The sequence below is a fragment of the Euleptes europaea genome, chromosome 11, assembly GCF_029931775.1.
Source record: "Euleptes europaea isolate rEulEur1 chromosome 11, rEulEur1.hap1, whole genome shotgun sequence".
NCBI lineage: Eukaryota > Metazoa > Chordata > Lepidosauria > Squamata > Sphaerodactylidae > Euleptes > Euleptes europaea.
The window spans coordinates 70608194-70627831 of NC_079322.1; the positions used below are offsets into that span (position 1 = coordinate 70608194).

At 44.0% G+C, this 19638-nt stretch overlaps 1 protein-coding gene across 1 annotated transcript in view; it reads right to left on the reverse strand.

Moving 5' to 3' along the window:
• The window catches only part of DPP6 (dipeptidyl peptidase like 6), a 442706-nt gene extending 423996 nt beyond the window's left edge, over nt 1–18710 (reverse strand). The window contains exon 1 of the mRNA XM_056856977.1: nt 18483–18710. Within this exon, the coding sequence (XP_056712955.1) occupies nt 18483–18710 (228 nt within the window). The remainder of the gene's footprint in view (nt 1–18482) is intronic.
• Nucleotides 18711–19638: the final 928 nt, after the last annotated feature.

Consider the following 19638-nt stretch of genomic DNA (forward strand, 5'->3'; position numbering starts at 1 on the left):
TTGGAGCAAGCAAAATCCCTGTGGTGTCAGCATCTCAGAGATTCACCTTGAACTTAGATGGTGGTGGTGCGGATCTTGGGAGCAGTGATGGACATAAGCCACACCTGTTGGATCCTCCCATGTTTGCTTGCTCCAGGAGCATTGCTAGTGACTTGGCTGCTTGGGTGGAAATCTGGTCCTGGCTGCAAACAAAAGCTTTCTGGGTATGCTGGGGGTTGCCCTATTCCCGTTCTACTGCTAGAATATATCTTCTATACCAAAAAAGACTTGTTGAGGAGGTCAGGAATAGATTTATACCCCTTGATAGGAACTGAACGTAGATGAACAGTGCAATCATAGGCAGAGTTACTCCAGTCTAAGCCCTTTCATTTCAGTGGGCTTACACTGGAGTAACTCTGCATCATATTGCACTGCATATAGTTACCCTGCTCCCTTATGTGGAACGACAATCATAGAAACACATACCGTACTTATGCTGACTGATGGTGAGATCAGCCAATAGAGCAGTTCAGAATTTCCTCTAGGCTTTTCTTTTCTCTTGAGGAGCTTTTAACAGACTGGCGAGCCATGGCTCATGCCATTTCTGGCTTCTGGAGTTATGAGCCTCCTGTACACCTGTGTTTTTTACACAAAATATGATTTTTCTGGTACTGGGACGTGATCTGCTGTGTAAGAGCAGCAAAAAAACACAGTGAGCTACGCTGTGACGCAGTCCCATTTACAAATTGCCTTTCCCCACTGTCTTCGGGCTTCATCGGTACTTGGGAAAGATTTCATTCCTCTTAAATAAAAATCTTCCTTACCCATTCACGTCTTTGGATGAGTGCTCCCGTTTCCCCCCAAGTGCCTAAATTGTCAACAGCCAGACACTAGAGCAGTTGTCCTAAAGAGCAACCATCAAAGTAAGTGCTTTCCAAGATGGCTCTTTCTCACCGTTTGAGGGATACTTACTTCAAGTACAGAATGATGAAGGGCCAATTTGTACCGCTGTGCAAAAATTGACTTTATAGCATTCAGATGGGAGCTTTCCGCTCTCGCTTAACCCACCAATGTTCATGCTATGGCTAAGGGTTCATTTATTCATAATCAAGGCTGGGCAAAAATTCCCAAGCCAAAAAACCAACATATCAAAATATGGCACCCACCCCATTTTTCATACTCTTTCTGTGTCTCCCCATGTGCCCCCACAAGTTATTTCTACTGTGGTCTTTTCTTGCTCCAACAGTCTTCCCCACAGCTTCTGCTAGAGCTGCTGCTCCCTTTTCTCAATATGGAAAATGCACTAGGCCTAGTGAATAGGGAAATTTGGAAGTAGAACAAATTCTGAAATGGTGTAGTTCCCTGAGAGAGAGAGACCGTAATCCCACTTAAGCATTTGAATCCATTTTCAGGGCAGGGCTGTGCATTTAGATAGACAAATAATGAGCTGGGCATGCCCAGTTCAAAAATATTTTGAAGTGTAAGGATGTGTCACTGGCCACCAAGACTAGATTAATTCATGCCATCGTATTCCCTATTACTATGTATGGGTGTGAAAGCTGGACAGTGAAGAAAGCTGATAGGAAGAAAATAGATTCCTTTGAAATGTGGTGTTGGAGGAGAGTGTTACATATTCTGTGGACTGCCAAAAAAAAAATCAGTGGGTTATAGATTAAATCAAGCCTGAACTGACCCTAGAAGCTAAAATGACTAAACTGAGGCTGTCGTATTTTGGTCACATCATGAGACAACAAGAGTCACTGGAAAAGACAGTCATGCTAGGAAAAATTGAGGGCAGCAGGAAAAGAGGAAGACCCAACAAGAGATGGATTGACTCAATAAAGGAAGCCACAGCCTTCAATTTGCAAGATCTGAGCAAGGCTGTCAAAGATAGGACATTTTGGAGGACTTTCATTCATAGGGTCGCCATGAGTCGGAAGCGACTTGACAGCACTTAACACACACACACACATGCTCTGTTAAAAATCTGACATTAACAATGGTGATATTCAGGATCCAGTGGATAAACATTTCAGTCTTCAAGGGCATTCTGTTGCCGATCTAACAGTTGCTATTCTCATACAAAAGAATTTCATGCCACCAGCTTTTAACAAGAACATTTCTCATTCACTAAATGTGTAAAATATTTTGCATGTGCCAACCCCTATATATGCTAATTAGTTCACCTGTACTTTGTAACTTCCTTTTGTATCTGCTTATCTTGTTCATCCTGTCCTAGATTTTAGATTTAATGAACAGAATTTGTAAAACACACCCTTTCTGTTAATTCAAGAGGCTCTCAAAATTCTTTGGCTTGGATTATTCTGGTGGTTTTGTTTTTTACAAAAAATTATTTTTGAACTGTTTGTTTTAGTAGTTAAAAGTCTATATTGTATATAATGGTTGGGTTTTTATAATAATTTCAGTTATAGTAAGCTACCTTGAACTACGAAAAGGCAGCATATCATTTTTTAAAATAAAAATAAATAAAAGAAGGTGGTTATGCTGGAATTTCCAACACACCTCTGGCTCCATTCCGAAGAGTGCTACAATTATTTGGAATTTGGATGGGCATCTGCAGTGAAGTCCGCAGCCTGACCTACATCTCAAAACATCAGAACCTCCATTTAATCCCAAACTACCGACCACCCAAATAATAGAATCATAGAGTTGGAAGGGACCACCAAGATCATCTAGTCCAATTCCCTGCACAATGCAGGAAATTCACAACTACCTCCCCCACACACACACCCTTAATGACCCCTACTCCATGCCCAGAAGATGGCCAAGATGCCCTCCCTCTCATTCAAGAAGCTCATAAAATCAGCATTGCTGACAGATAGCCATCTAGGCTCTGCTTAAAAACCTCCAGGGAAGGAGAGTTTACCACCTCCTGAGGAAGCCTGTTCCACTGAGGAACTGCTCAAACTGTTAGAAAATTCTTCCTAATATCTAGACGGAAAGTCTTTTGATTTAATTTCAACCCATCGGTTCTGGTCCGACCTTCTGGGGCAACAGAAAACAACTCGGCACCCTCCTCTATATGACAGCCCTTCAAGTACTTGAAGATGGTTATCATATCACCTCTCAGTCTTCTCCTCTTCAGGTTATACATACCCAACTGAAAGGAACTGAACCTTCAACCTTTCTTCAACTGAACCTTCAACCTTTCTTCAATAACCAGACACCCCCCACCCAAGGAAATACATTATATATTTAGATCAACAGTAGTTGGGCACAGAGATAGTTGCTGACAAAACTGATTACTCGGAACCTATAAAGACATAAATGGGACAGTGTGGTATAGTGGCTAAGGACTTCACTGAGTGACCTCAGTTTCAGCCTAACCTGTCTTGCAAGGTTGTGAGGATAAAACAGTGGAGGGTCCACTACACAGGACTCCTTGGAGGAAACTGGGATAGAACTGTACTAGACAGGTCGGTATACACACAAAACAAAGCGCACTCATAACATTTATAAAATTTCAAAATGTAACGGCTCACTTTCGGTTGCAACTTAATCCGCAAAAGAAACTGATGGTATTGTTTTCAACACACTTCACATATACACACCATGCATCGAAACCTGCAGGAATACCTTTTTGGGGGGCATCATTACTACTCAAACACACAACTAATAACAATGCAAACACTGAAAAACTGAATTGCTACACAAAAGTGAATGAAATGAGGGGGAAAAAAACAACCAAGTGGATTGACGACCAGTAGACAGAGTTCTGTTGCAACCAAGAAAGGTCTGTTATTACAGGTCTTGTATGCATGTGTGAAATTTTAAAGATGCATATTGAAATTTATATTATGTCTCTAATACAAGAGGGTTCAATTTATTAAGAGTTTTGTGTCCTTGAACTGCCTGATAGCTACATGCTGTTCCTGAACTTTTCAAGTACCATTTTTAAAACTTCGTCATAACCCAAATTTGTTCCTTTCAGTTCCTTCGTCTCAGGCTTCTTGGCAATCTTAGTCAGACGTACTTAAACCCCCTACTGTGTTCTGCGACATTATGAACAAATCAGATAGATGATTGTAAGCCAAAAGAAAAGCACTAGCAATAATGTACTCAAGAAAATTAGCTGCATTTTTATTCATCAAGGAGGCATTTTCCTCCCTTAATTTTAGGCACTATGCCTTTTGGGGCTTGGTCTGGAGTAAATGAGCTGGAATGGTATATTTGCTGTGGACTGTTGCCTACAGTCATTCACTTCCTCCTGGCACGCTCTATATTCTGTACTCCTATCATTGCTGTTTCTCTCAAGCACCTCCTCTCTCTTCAGCCAGATTTTCTTCTTTGTTAATGCACCCAGTGACCACAGAAGTTAGAAGCCAGCCTTATAGACCGAAATCTATGCCACAGAAGAAATAACCTTCACCTTCTTTGTTAGCTTAGTTTCTTCTTTCCAATCATCTTTAAAGGATTTGGACCTCTTGGATTCTGCAGGAAAACCCCTGACAGATAAATCACAGAAACAGAAATGCAGAAATGCATCAACTCATATTAGCACTATGTCCAGTGTGTTGGCAGCAGCTCCTGGAGGTAAGCCTTCAAGGGCAGGTCCTTCAATTGATGCCTTGGGATCCAGGGGCTCTGGGACTGAAAGAAGCTATGGGTCTGGAGGAGGTCCAGTAGTGTCAGGTGACCGCTGAGCCTCCTGGTCTTCCCCCAGGGTGGTCACTGTCATCTACTGAGGAATCTGTTCAACAGCTTCTTCTTAAGGCTCCAAAGCTTCTAGAAAACTGCCTACTTCCCATGTGGACAAGGGGGGCACTCTAACAAGAAGCCATGTAAAAAGAGCACATGGGAGACCATAAAGTGCCCCTTTCTCTAGTGAAGAATTAGGGAACATCCAGGTGTCATTTTCCATTAAGAGTCACATTTCGGATTTGGGGAGACAAAGAGAGAGAGAGTGACTTGGTAGGACCCAAAGAATCAGACAATCTTGGTTAATTATACATAAACTGCAAGAAACCAGTGTGTCTTAAAATGCATGTTGTGATTTTTCTATTTTTTAAAATTCCTAATACTACAGAGGCAAAAATAATGCTTACTGATATCAGCTGGGGGGAGGGGGGTGAATCTTTGTACTGTATGGTAGATACAAATATGTGCCAAGTCCATTTCCTGTAGAGTTAGTGGCAGTCACTGAAAAATTTGAAATTAAAATCCTTTTCATGCTGTTTCTTGGCAGTCTCTCTCTGCAGTTCCTGCCTTGGACATGCTTTGATACGATTCATGCCAAGGAGTATACAAAATGTGCTGGCAGTCAGCAAAATAAATCAATGATTTTCATAGGAACTATATCGCTTCCGGATGACCCAAAGTAAGCTCTGAAAATAGAGTGACATGCCATAACCCCAAATCTCTGGTTTATAACATCAGGAAAGGACATCTACACTGCCAGATAGATCTTCTGAATCTTCTCCCATTTCTTTCCTCCTTGACTTTCCCTAACCTTATAAATATCTGACTTGTACCACAGGCAACTCTCCCATCTATCAAGAGCCTGAAAAGTACGTTTTCATGTCCCCCTAGTCTAACCTTGTCACTTCATCACATTAGCTCCCGTTTCCATCTCTCGCAACTCCCAGCCCTGTGCTGGGCAGCCAATAACCCGCTTGCTCATGCAACACAGCACTTTTCCAGCCAAAAAGAAGCAGAACCGTGTATATCCTTTCTGTGTGCTACATTACCCTGCTCTAATTGCATGCACTCTGGCTCTGTCTGACATTTTCCAAACAGCAGATGCTTATTAGCTCTTGTTAGATAAAAGAAAGCACGTATTTAGGGTGATTATCAGCTCCCAGCTCTACTGGCATACTGTAACAAATGGTAAGACCTTTCGCCCTCCCAGTGCAGGCAAATCTAGCTAGCTTCGATCTATGCAAGGAGCAGACGTAATTTTTTTGCACTCAAAAAAAGCCAAGCCAAGCCAAGAAACTCCATGAGAACAAGAAAAAAAAAGCAAATTTGTCTGCATTGACTATTATGATTGCAAAAAGAATGGGGGTTTCATTGCAGAGTAGAACTTGGCAAGTAACAGGGTAGATGGCAGAAAAGTAGAGGACAGGAATTAGGGGGGAAGAAGAAGAAGAAGAGGAAGAGGAAGAAGAGTTGGTTTTTATATGCCGACTTTCTCTACCACTTAAGGGAGACTCAAACTGGCTTGCAATCCTTCCCCTCCCCACAACAGACACCCTGTGAGGTAAGTGGGGCTGACAGAGCTGTGACTAGTCCAAGGTCACTCAGCTGGCTTCGTGTGTAGGAGTGGGGAAACAATTCCGGTTCACCAGATTAGCCTCCGCCACTCATGTGGAGGAGTGGGGAATCAAACCCGGTTCTCCAGATAAGAGTCCACCGCACCAAACCACCACTATTAACCACTACACCATGCAGGCTCCAGTCCCTTAATCAGAAGTCTAGAAGGCAATGTTACAGGCTTTGACATATTAGGGCATACAAACTACTGTATTAATGTTGTACATTTGCAGAATTGTTCAATGTAAAACTCTAACAGCTCATAAAAGCCCATTTAAAAAGATACAAGCCTGAGCATTCTTGGCCAAGGACAAATGTGACAAGCCAGAACAATGCTTGCACCTTATCCTTGAACGACTTAAATGTCACCGAACTCAATGCTTGTCCTTTATCCTTGAAGGACCTAGAATACTATTAGCATTCTATCCTTGAAGTGTCATGCAGGAATTCCACTTGTATTCCTGTACTTAAAGGACATCATCTTCACAAACGTCTGTCCTACAACCTTGTATTTTGCTGACTAATGTACTGTACCATTATATTAGGTTTTAATATGATAAAATGATGGTAGAAACTTATAAATAGGTTCATTTTATTCTAATTATCCAGGAGATGAGAATGGTGGTAAAATTAAAAATATTGAGAGATAACATGACTCAAAACTGACTGTTTACAGTTTAGCAAAATAGCCTGGTGGAAGGGGAAGTCCTTATATGGTAGCATAAACGGAAGCCACAGAGCATGTGCTGTACAACTGTATCCTGCTCGAGCTCAAGGTTCAAACCCATTGAAGGTGACTTAAACAGTATAAATAAAGGCACAGAAGGGCTAGAATCTCAGACCTCTCTCAGAGTGTCTCAGAACATTGGCTATTGGGTATGTATGGGTTTAAATATATTATTCTAGATATTGTGAATCAGAATTTTTGAACTAAATCAGACTTTTAACTGTTATATTATAAGTATTGGATTTTAAAACTGAATAGTATGTAGAACTTGCTTGCTTTATAGTATACATTGTTACTGAATTTTAAGACTTTGTAATACTTGCATATATACATATATACATTAAATTACATTGAAACAATTCAATAAAAAGACTCATTTTTATGTGAGTAAAGTAGTTGAGTCCTGCTTAGTGTGACTAACTGAATAAAATAACATACCACTTCTCAGGAAGCGGTTGCTTCTAAGGGTATAGTCATCTGAAACGCACTGACCCGCTTCAGCAGAATCTCAGGAAACTGACTCAATAGCCTTGCAAATAGGTAAAAGTGATTGAATAATTCAGTATTCAGGTCAAAAGGCGCTATTCACCAAGCAGCAGCAAAGGATCAGGGCATACTGGCTATGCATCCCTGGGTATGGATATTAAGGTCATGTAGCTCTTAATGCTTTGTGAAAAATCACCACATGAGTATTGCCAAGCTCTGCTGCAACTGAATGAAACAGTGGTTTCAGGGCAGACCAAACTTATTGACAGTATCACTGTAAGGCATTATAAAGTCCTTTAACGTTCACGCCCATCATCCTCTCTAACAGATGGAACAGCAAATGCCCCAGATTATTGAATTGCAAATGCCTCAGATGATTAATATGATAAACTGCTATGCAAGCTAGGAGAAGATAATAAGAGATTGCACCTGTAATTTTTTTTTTTTTTTGGATACTCAGTAACTTAGAAATCGAGCACAAATGGGGACCACTGATTCATACTAAGTTATAGAAAGCCGTCAGTAGAATCTTCACTCAATCTTGTTTTGTTTTCCTTTCAGAAAGGTAATGGAAATGACAGGAGCATCAAATAAAGAATAATTGAACTAAAATCTTAAACAAGCTATAGGGTAGCTCAATCTCACTTAGAAGCAAGTCCCACTGAGGAGGAGGAGGAGGAGGAGGAGGAGGAGGAGGAGGAGAAAGAAGAAGAGTTGGTTTTTATATGCCGACTTTCTCTACCACATAAGGCAGAATCAAACCGGCTTACAATCACCTTCCCTGCCCCCACCCCACAACAGATACCCTGTGAGGTAGGTGGGGCTGAGAGAGAGTGGCTAGCCCAAGGTCCCCCAGCTGGCTTCGTGTGTAGGAGTGGGGAAACAAATCCAGTTCACCAGATTAGCCTCCGCTGCTCATGTGGAGGAATGGGGAATCAAACCCCCGTAAGTACCTAAGTAAATTGTGCATGGGATCGCATCTTGAATCAGATGAATGGGACTTACTTACTTGAAGGACTGCCTCCTCCCATATTGTCCAGCCTGCCAGTTAAGGAATGCCTCACAATGCCCTGACTGCCATATCCCTGCCTTCAGAGGTGACATGGGTGGCAACCAGAGACAGGGCTTTTTCAGTAGTGGCACCTCATCTGTGGAGTGCTGTTCCCCTTGAGGCTCACCAGGTGCCTATGTTACTTGTTTATAGGCACAAGGCCAAAATGTGTTTGTTTATCCAGGATTTCAGTGAAAGGGCTGACCTTTTAAAATTATTTTATCACGCACTTTTAGTCTCAAAATTTTAAGCTGCTGAGTGATTTAGGTTGTTTTCTTTAATTCTCTCAATGGTTTTTTTTTTTAATGCTGGGTTTTAAGGATTTGCAGGGGGCATCTGATTTCCCCCTCCTCCACTACTGTCTCTTTCCCTTCCTTGAAAGCCCCCATAGCCAATCCCCTCTTCCGGCTTCCTTCTCTCCTTTCCACTCATCAGCCAGCCTACCTTTATTTGCCCCCATCTTCAGCTGTCCCTCCTTCCCTCCCCCTGGGCTGGGCCAAGTTGCACAGTGCCAGCTGCCAGGCCCAGTTGCATAGTGGTAAACACACCAGGACTTGTGGGGGGGCACCTCATTTCCCCCTGTATCCCTGCCCCACGCTATTTCCTTTCCCCCTCCTCCTGGTAGCCACCATAGCCATATATTTCCCTGTTTCCTTCTCTCTTTACCATCCACCAGCCAATCTACCTTTTATCTTCCCCCTATTTTCAGCTATATGTATTATTTATTTACTTCATTTACTCTGCCTTTCTCTCTAATGGGGACCCAAAGCAGCTTACATCATTTTCCTTTTCTCCCTTTTCTCCTCACAATACTCCTGTGAGGTAGGTTAAGCTGAGAATGTGTTACTGGCCTAAGGTCAGTGAGCTTCCACAGCAAAGTGGTAACTCAAACCTGGGTCTTCCAGATCCTTGTTGGAAACTCTAACCACTATCACACATCAGCTTTTGTGGGATGATGCCTGTTGAGCAAGTAGCAGGCAACCAGTCCTGGGTGAATTATGCAAGTCACATAAGATCAAGTCACCTAGTGGTTGCTCACAGGCCTGGCCCCAATGAATCCCTCCCTTAAAAGCTGAAACAGCCCTGGAAAAAGTCCTGCCCCTTCTGACCACCTTTTACTAACAGAATTTATTTATTTATTTTATTGGACTTATAGCCCGCTCTCCCTGGCTATAAGAACCAAAGGCTTGAAGGCTGGCAATATTGTTGTGGTTGCCTAGCAACCCCCACAATGGCCACTGAGAGCAAATTAAAACTAAAGGCACTGCTTCTATAATCGGGGGGTCTGTTCATGGCTCTAATATCTGGATTTAAGTATCCATAAATTTTGCAATGTTGAGAATTAAGTATATTGATTTTGTAAGCCAACTCAGGCAGGCTCCTCAGGAAAGAGAGCATTAAAAAACCCCTAAATAACAAAATACTTCTGAGTGCACACTCCTTGCCACATGGTCTTATTACAAAATGCTAATGCATGATGTTTTGCTTTTGGCCACTTATGAGTGTCAATGGCTTTCTGGACAGGGCTGTGGCCAAGTGGTACAGCATCTGCTTTGCATGCAGAAGGTCCCATGACCAACCCCCCCAAACCTAACCCTAGAACTCGGGGATACCCAATAAAATGGTTAGCAAATAGATTCAGGATAGAGAAAAGGAAGTAGTTTTTTACTCAACAAATAACTGAACTGTGGAATTCACTGATGTTTGAAAACTATGCGTTTTCACACAACGCATATTTAAATTGTGGAACTCCCTGCCCCAAAATATGGTGATGGCTGCCAACTTGGAAGGCTTTAAGAGGGGAGTGGACATGTTCGAGGCGGAAAGGGCTATCCATGGCTACTAGTCAAAATGGATACTAGTCATGATGCATACCTATTCTCTCCAGGATCAGAGGAGCATGCTGAATATATTAGGTGCTGTGGAACACAGGCAGGTTGGTGCTGCTGCAGTGGTCTTGTTTGTGGGCTTCCTAGAGGCACCTGGTTGGCCACTGTGTGAACAGACTGCTGGACTTGATGGGCCTTGGTGTGATCCAGCAGGGCTTTTCTTATGTTCTTAGTGGAGGTTGTGATGGCCACAACCATGTGTATGTGTAAAGTGCCATCATGATATAGTCAACTTATGGCAACCCAGTAGGATGTTCAAGGCAAGAGACTAACAGAGACGGTTTGCCATTGTCTTCCTCTGTATAATGACCCTGGTATTCCTTGGTGGTCTCCCATCCAAGTACTAACCAGGACCAACCCTGCTTAGCTGTCTGAAGGAATTGTATAGTATTCTGAATGGAGGGTCACATGTAGCCTGTTGACAGTTATGCTCTTTTTCACCATTTGTGCTTGAGGTGTAACATGTCTTACCCAGGCATTGAGGATGCAATAGATCCAGGACTCTCAAGGCATGATGTGGCGCTCTCAAAGGAGGTGGTTCAGCCACTCAGTGAGACATGACCTCCTCCATGACATCCCACTCCAAATTTTTGGATGTGCTAATTTAAATGGCATGCACACAAAGCCATTCATTGTATGCCATTGGCCTTCATGTACACCAAACAATCAGCAAATGCCCAAACATTTGTGGAGATGGCAGCATTTTGTGACAAATATTGCAAATAATAATGAAGATTTTCTCACTGATACTAACCCTTGCTGTGATGTCTGGCAAGTGTATAAGCCATGAAGTTATGAAGCGATGGCAAGGACGCTATATCAGTACTGCAGGCAGATACGTCAGTGCCAATGTTCAAGAACATCCATATTTTTATTATTCTTAGTTATACTTCTCTTGTCTCAAATATCGACACTTACTACAGCAGTTCGTTACCCTTTGGGAAATCTTTTGATTGTGGAGAAAATGCGGGTTTGGGGAGAAACAATCACACTCAGAGTCTTGGCTGTCAGGTTGCTAGCATTTTCACATGTTCCATAATCATAGCAATTCTTTCAGTTTGTTAAAGCCACTGTATTAGAGGACATTTTGATTTGCTTCTGCCTGGGAAGACCCTTCTCCTTCCTTCATTTACCTCCCAGCCCACAGTGTACATTACTTTTAACTCAAGAACTTGATACTAATATGGCTTATATAGCCATTACAAATCTCAGCTTCTCCTCAGTTTGCTTTTTTGCAGTTATGTTCCATAAAGGACACTGTGTTTGTGAATGGATATAGCATCAAATACTGATTATTATTACAAAGACTTACATTAACAGGTGAAGTGATTTTAAAATCAACAAAGAAACAGGACAATGCCTATAGTTAGAAACTCTTAACTGGATCAATTCAGATATTATACCAATGGCATACCAGGCATCATACTAATTAACCATAGTTTGACATGGGATTTGAATTGAGCCACAATTACAAGCTAACCTATCAAAACTTCATGTGAGTTACACAGTGAGTACACCTAAGTATAAACAAGTGAAAAATGTATCAACCTTCACAAATATATAACACCAACCTACATTTCCATGAACTTTAAATGAAGTCTGAATAAATGCCAGAAGACATCTGAAAAGATGCCAAACTCTGCTAATTGAACACTATTAAATATTTCAGTGACAGGAGAGCAACGTCACATGGGCCTGCTCTCTCCTGGAGGATTTCAAGGACCTGTACTACAGGTAAGGAGGGGGGAAGAAGGAAGAGGAGGAGAATGAGGAGGAGGATTTTATATGATGACTTTGTATAGCATTTAAGGAAGAATCAAACCGGCTTACAATCACCTTCCCTTCCCCTCCCCACAACAGACACCCTGTGAGGTAGGTGGGGCTGAGAGGGATTTAAGAGAGTTGTGACTAGCCCAAGGTCACCCAGCTGGCTTCATGTGTAGGAGTGGGGAAAAAAATCCAGTTCACCAGATTAGCCTCCACCGTTCATGTGGAGCAGTGAGGAATCAAACCCGGTTCTCCAGATCAAAGTCCACTGCTCCAAACTACCACTCTCAACCACTATACCATGCTGGCTCTAAGGAAGCAATGGCCCTGATTCAACTGAGGCCGAGTTTGCAACCTGGGTGGGATCACTGAGGGGAGGAGGCTGGTCCTGCTGGCTTGGCACAAGTGGCGTGCACCCTGTGCGGTGAGAGCCCCTCAGCCCGGCTGGCAGCAGGTGGTTTGGGAGGGGTGTGGGAGCCCAGGTGGGTCTGTGCACGCTGTTTCTGCATGAAACTATGTAGTATGTGCACCACCCGAGCTCCCTAGAGGAAGGCCAGGTTAAAAAAATGTGATATGCGTGCAACAAAATGTCTCATTGGTGGCACTGGCTCATGTGGCTTGGTTTCCTAAATCACAAGAAGAAGAGTTAGTTTTTATATTTCTCTCCCACTTAGGGAAGAATCAAACCAGCTTACAATCACCTTCCCTTCCCCTCCCCACAACAGACATCCTGTGAAGTAGGTGGGGCTGAGAGAGTGTGACTAGCCCAAGGTCACTCAGCAGGTTTCTTGTGTAGGAGTGGGGAAACAAATCCAGTTCACCAGATTAGCATCCGCCGCTCATGTGGAGGATTGGGAATTAAAGCTGGTTCTCCAGATCAGAGTCCACCAGTCCAAACCACTGCTCTTAACCACTACACCACGCTGGCTCCCAAAGATGTCATACATACTTAGGCAGTGTTAATTAGCTTATGATGTAGTAATAAGAAGCTTATCTGAGAGTACATCATTTTATTTACAATAGACACTGCCAATCATGGAGGCAGAAGCAGAGCAGAATGGGATTGCCAAGTCTGCCCACATTTTTGGTGACTTGGTGCCAGCATACAAATTACTACTCCCCTGCAAAGACCCTTTTCAGTCTTAGAACAAGACAGAAACCTACTGCTTTTTGGACCAATTCTGTGATTTTTACTCAGGGAAACTTCCCATTGCAGTATATAAAGGAGGCAAATTATGGTGAATGATGAAGAAGAAAGGATTGAAAAGCATTTGGCCAGCTTTATGGACTGCTCCCTGACATCCAATCCCCCTCTACCAGAAATTACTTATCATGGATTTAATTTTAAAAGGATTACCATGATTATCACTTTTATTCTTGAAGTCTTATGAAATTAATCAATATTTTGCATTAGGGAGAAGTGCTGAATTTCTTACGTACTTGATTAATGCATTATTATCATCTCAGTAATTAAAAGGAACAGGGTTATACACAATCAGCATGTACGTCTTACTCAGCACCTTTGGCAGTTGCCTCCAGAAATTAAGCTCATTAATCATTTTAACCACAAAGTGGGGGTGGGGGATAGATGGAGAAGAGAAAGATCTATGTCATGGGTCGGGGAGAATATTCCATGCCAATATGCAGAAAACCACCCATCTGTATTCCAGTATGGAAAACATTAATCTCAAAAAGGAAAAGTACGAGTGCAGTGCCAAATTTATAAATTAATGTTCTCCCCTTATAGTGTTCTGCAGTTACTCCTGTTTCATCTCTAGTTACTGTATCATATCCATATCAATTAATTTGAGCAAGAAGGTCTGAAACTACCTCATGCACAGATATTATGCTTATGTGATCTTTGCATTTTAAAGTAAACATAACATGCGAGGAAATCTAAATTATATGTACAGTTAATAACAGCAACAGCATTTCTATAGCCACTGGGAGAGTCCAAAGTGCTTCAGATATATCCACTCACAAACCCTACAAAGTTGGTCAGTATTACTTCCATACTGCAGATGGAGAAGAAAGAATTACTGATCTCTAAAGCTATTTAGTAGTTCATAGTTAAGGTACAATCTGAACTGGGAACTTCTATGATCAGAGCCACCCCAAACCCACATACACACCCCAGCTCTCTACACCAGAAATAGGGGGTTGTAAGGCAACCATTGGGTTATAATGGAGAGGGTGGGACATCCAGGGAGATCTTCGGGAGATGCTGCATGGTCTGCCTGTTTGCCAGGGTTTTTCATGAGGTTTAAATAGCAGGCATCTCTTAAGGAGAGAGGGATTTGGGGCTTGCTATTTTATCTTTGTTTTTAGCTGGGGATGTTTTAACTAGCCAGCATGGGGGGGGGGGCGTTAGGAGTGGTAGACTCTAATCTGGTGAACTGGGTTGGTTTCCCCACTCCTACACATAAAGCCTGCTGGGTGACCTTGGGCCAGTCACAGTTCTCTATGAACTCGCTTGGCCCCACCTACTTCACAAGGTGTCTGTTGTGGGGAGAGGAAGGGAAGGAGATTGTAAGCCTGTCTGATTCTCCTTTTTTTAAAAAAAAAAAAAAGGTAGAGAAAGTCAGCATATAAAAATCAACTCTTCTATTATTGTAAGCTGCTTTGAACCAAGAGGAAAGGCAGGATATAAATGTTTTAACAAACAAATAAATAAATTTCCTTTGAGTACCTTGGGGGCTCATGATGCACTCACATATCATAAAAGAAAAAAGAATTTTCCCACCAAAACAATATGAGATGAATACTTCCAGAGAATATAAAAGTAATTGGGTTCTAAAAATCCAGACATCATAGTTATAGAACTTTGTACATTTTTAAATACTCAAATCATGACAACCCTCCATAAACTTTTCTTAGCCATCCATTCATTTATACTGAGCTGATGAATGTAATTTAAAACAGAATATAAAATCAAGTATTTCCTTTATATCAGGTTGCTCATCTAGCAACCCTAAGACCTTTTAACTGGAGACACCAAGAACTGGATGTGCTAACCATATGCTCAACCACCTTTATGTGGATGTCCTCATTAAAGGCAAACGCTCCCTTGCTCAGGGTTAGCATTTAATATGAAATTTATATTAGAAGACTAATCCTTCCAGAAAGGGGTTTATAATGCAATCATCAGCACAGCAGCAGTTATCAAGCATAACCGCACACAGCATTAGCAGGATTTAGAAGTATTTCTAGCTACTGTAGCAAAGTGGATTTGGCATAAATCTATCCAAAAGTCACATATGTGCACTTCATTTAATCATTTTTTGGTCCTTGTTCTTGCATAACCATTTCTCGCCCCAAAGGGGCTATAGGATGGAATCTACATTAATCTGCTCTGCAAAGAGGTCATGCTAGCAACAGTCTTAACTCACAATACGACATGCAAAGAGGAGAAACTTTGTTTTGTTCTTTGTGATTCCACCCCCCACCCCCACCCCAGTTACCAAAGTCAGGAATCCTGCTTGGGTACATAGATGAACACACTTCACTAGCTGACAGCTAGCCTCAGAAGGCCAATAAAACTGTCGGTTCCCTTTAAATGGCCCTGCAGAGCCTGCCAGGGAACAGGAGAGCTTGACTGGCTGGCCTGGAATCATTTCAGCACCAGAGACAGCTCCTGCAGCCGCCAACCCTCAGGTGTGCAGAAGAAATGCAGGACCACCTAGGATTTTTTTTAGCCCAGCACATACATCTCAGTTTCCCATTTGTATTTCAATTAACCCTATCTTTGTCCCAAAGCTACAAGTCCCTGTCATCCTTCCTAAACAGCTTCCGTTTATCTAAACATTATCTAAAGCTTGTAGTAAATACAGTGTTATCTATACATACTTTCAACAGCTTGCCTCCCAGCTTTTTTGGTGTCAATAGGTTGTAAAAGCCAGTTTTTAGAAAATATAATGACTATATTGTACAAATTAGATAGTCAACTATATGAGATGGGATGGGAAAGTGGGAGTTAAACTTCTCTTCTTGTCAGTTCCTGCCTTCTGATATGTCATAATCAAACCAAAAAGGGAAAGGCCTGAATTGCTTACCATGTAGTAAAGTATCAGGAAGGAAGGAAGAGGACAGATACTTGGTGTGTGGGTGAGGAGCCAGGGAAAGAAAGCTTTTACTGCAAATTGTGCTTTCTATCTGATATAGCCACGTAACCTTGGGAAAGGATTGTTTTTAAGAAGTGCCAACAACAAAAATCACTTGCACAAGTGAAAATCTATTTGTTTTGCAACTCCATGCTTTTGACCATCAGAAAATGGGGGAAAGAAACAGTTCCAAGCTAAACATTTTTTTTAAAAAAAAACAATAGGAAAAAGATTTCTTTTCAAATTTGCTTTCTCACACTGCCATCTAGTGGGAGTAGTCTAGACAGTCAAAACAATCACTTTTTGAAGAATTTTACGATTCTGAGTGAATTTAATTTAACTTTTCCTCCCCTCTGTTGCTTTTTTCCCCCCTCTGTGAAACTTTAACGAGGCTTTACCTCTTTTTAAAGGTAGTGGATGTTTCCTCTTTGTTGCCTCATATTTGGTTTTAGCGACAGAAAGAACACAGAGACTCCTTTAAAGGGGGCCGGTCTCCTCGATAGGAAAACAAAACACAGACCCTTACTTTAAGCGACCTCCCACAAATTCCTTCAATCAAGAAATAAGCAGGGAAGAAAGAGAACCCCATTAGTCCTTCACAATGCCTTTCTCAACAGGGACCCCGAGCAAGTGAAACAGAAAGGAATTGTCTTACCCTCCTCCTTCCTTATGTTCCAGGCAATCACCAGTTCGTGATAATTACTAGTGACTTCTATAATTAAGGCTGAGCACAGCTGCTGATCTGATGGGAACTTTAGAGGAATAAACAAGCCTGAGCAATGCATATCCTTTGTTATGAAGGGGGGTTAGTTATTTAAAGTCATTCTGACATCCCCCTCCCCATTCCTGACTTTTAAATCTTTGAAAACATGCATTTCACAAACAAACAGAAGAAATACTAAGAGACTGCTGTAGAGAAGTACAGCCCAAATACTGTGAAGTTATCCCCAGCTAAATCTGGCAGTGGTGATCAATCAGACCCCCCCCCCAAAGAAGTTCCCCACTTTCCTTTAAAACTACAAGGCATCATCAGTCCAAAAAGACTGGAACTTTTCCTATTGCTGTCATCAGCCTTAGCACCCGACAAGTGCCCTGGATGAGTCACTGGTTACTAAGGCAATATGCAAATGCAAATCTTTGAAATCTCTACTCCCAAAAGTAGAAAGGAAAGGGGGGGCTTAAAACGTGTTTGCTCAAGTTTACACTTCAGCACCTTCTGAAAGCTGTTTGGGTTTTTATTGTCGTTTGGTTGTTGTTTTTCTTGACAGACCTCCCCCCTTTAAATACAAAAGGGGGTGAATTTCGAGCAAGAAAAAAGTTCTCCCCAGAAGGACTGAAGCTTGGAAGGAAAAGTCCCTCCAAATGATCCACCCAACCTCTGGCTCTGATATCCCAAGACCCTGCATTTGTGCAGGTGCTACGGAGTTCAGTGGGACTGACTCCCAAACAGGTGTGTGTAGGATTGCCCCCCTGAGGACATTAGGGGGAAACCAGTTCCATTCTGGTCAGGGACACTCACCTCCAAGTCGAGTGTGATTGGGGGTCAGCCAGACGTCCCATGGAGTTTACCATTGAGCTCTCTCCCACCCCACCCCCCATCAAAAGATAAATGCTAAAGCTGGGGGGTTGTGGGGAATAAGCACAGGCGGAGAAAGACTCCAACCCAAGTCTCTCTCTCTCACACACACACACCGTTTGCTCCCTTTAGGGATGAGGCTGTGGCTCAGTGGTGGAGCATCTGCCTGGCATGCAGAAGGTCCCAGATTCAATCCCAGGCATCTCCAGTTAAAGGGAGCAGGCGAGAAGGTAATGTTACAGACCTCCGCCTGAGACCCCGGAGAGCCGCTGCCGGTCTGAGCAGACAAGACCGACTTTGACGGACCGAGGGTCTGGTTCGGCAGGAGGCAGCTTCGTGCGTTCATGCAACCTAGAACCAGCCTCTGAGCAGACCCGGGGCTGCAACGCTCCGATGGCCCTTGCTCTGTTGCGATCTCTCGCACACATGCATGCACACGGCCGCTGGGAACCAGACACAAACACGCGCCGCCAGAATTGCAAAGGAAGGGGGGGAGGACGCGCAACGACCGACAGACCAGCAGGGCAAAGCCCCACGAGAGAACGCGGAGACGCGCATCCACACACACACAGAGAGAGAGAGAGAGAGACGCGCACCGCGACCCCGGCAGGCAAGGCAGGCAGGGCTGGCTTACATCTTCCTCCTCGCACTCACTCCGCCTCGCCTGGTACTGGAAGCGGGGCCGGGAGGCGTCGCCTTGCAAGGGGCGCGGGCTCTTCCCCTCGCCGCCGGCGGCGTGGGCAGCAGCCGAAGGGTCCTCCTCGCCGCCCTGGGGGCCCAGCAGCCGGCTGGCTTCGGGGGCGGCGGGGAAAGACCGGGAGGTGTTGATCTTCCCGCTGAAGCGCTGGTACAAGGAAGCCATTCGGTCGGTCCAGGGCGGCGGGGCGGGCAGGGGGCCCCGCTGCTGGGGGTGGTGGTTTTTTTGGAAAGGACAAAAGCAAGGGAGGAAGGGTCTCGGCTCAAGGGCAGGCGCTGGGAGAGGGGGGGGGGGCTCGCCGCCCGGACCCTCCCGCCTCTTCTTCCTCCCCCCTCGGATTTCACCGCCTGCTCCAAGTCAGCCCCTCCTCGGTAACATCTCAGCGGGGCCGGAGAGGCGCCTTTTCCTCTCGCTCTTCCTTCCACGGCATTAGCAAAAAGGAAAAAAAATAGTTGATGGGAATCGCCCCCAAACACAAGCCGAGCTGCGCCCCCTCCCCAAATGTTGTACAATCCAGAAGGGATCCAGCTTCTTCGGGGGGGGGAGGGGGAAAAAACTCTTCCCCAGATGGCGGCGCCTGGCAGGCTCGGTACGAAATGGGGGGGGGGAGTGCGCGGAGGAAAGGGGGTTTGGCTCATTCGCCCTTCGCCCAACGCCTTCCCGGGCTGGCGAGCAGCCGCCTGCGAGGTCGCATGCCGGCAGTGTGCGAGACGGAGAGAGAGAGAGATTAGTGTGCGCGCAGGGAGAGCGGGTCTGTGTGCAACGAAGCTGCGAGAGGGGGGGAACGAGGGGGGGGAGAAAAATACTGGAATGGGAAACCTCATTCAAAGCACGTTGCTCATCCTACAGGAGGAGGAGAAAGAGAAGGCGGGCGGGAAGGAAGGAGGGAGGGAGGGGTGCTTTCTCTTTTTTCCTTTTAGGGGGTTGGAAGGATTTGGGGGTTCACTTCCCCCCCTTGGAGAATTTGAGAGCCACTCTTAGCAGGGATTGGGGGTGGTGGTAACAATAAAGTAGGCTCGGAGGAGGGAAAGAGCCGCAGACCCGCGCAGCAACCGCTCGTGCGACGCCGGGCTCGCTCGCGGCTCCCTCTCGG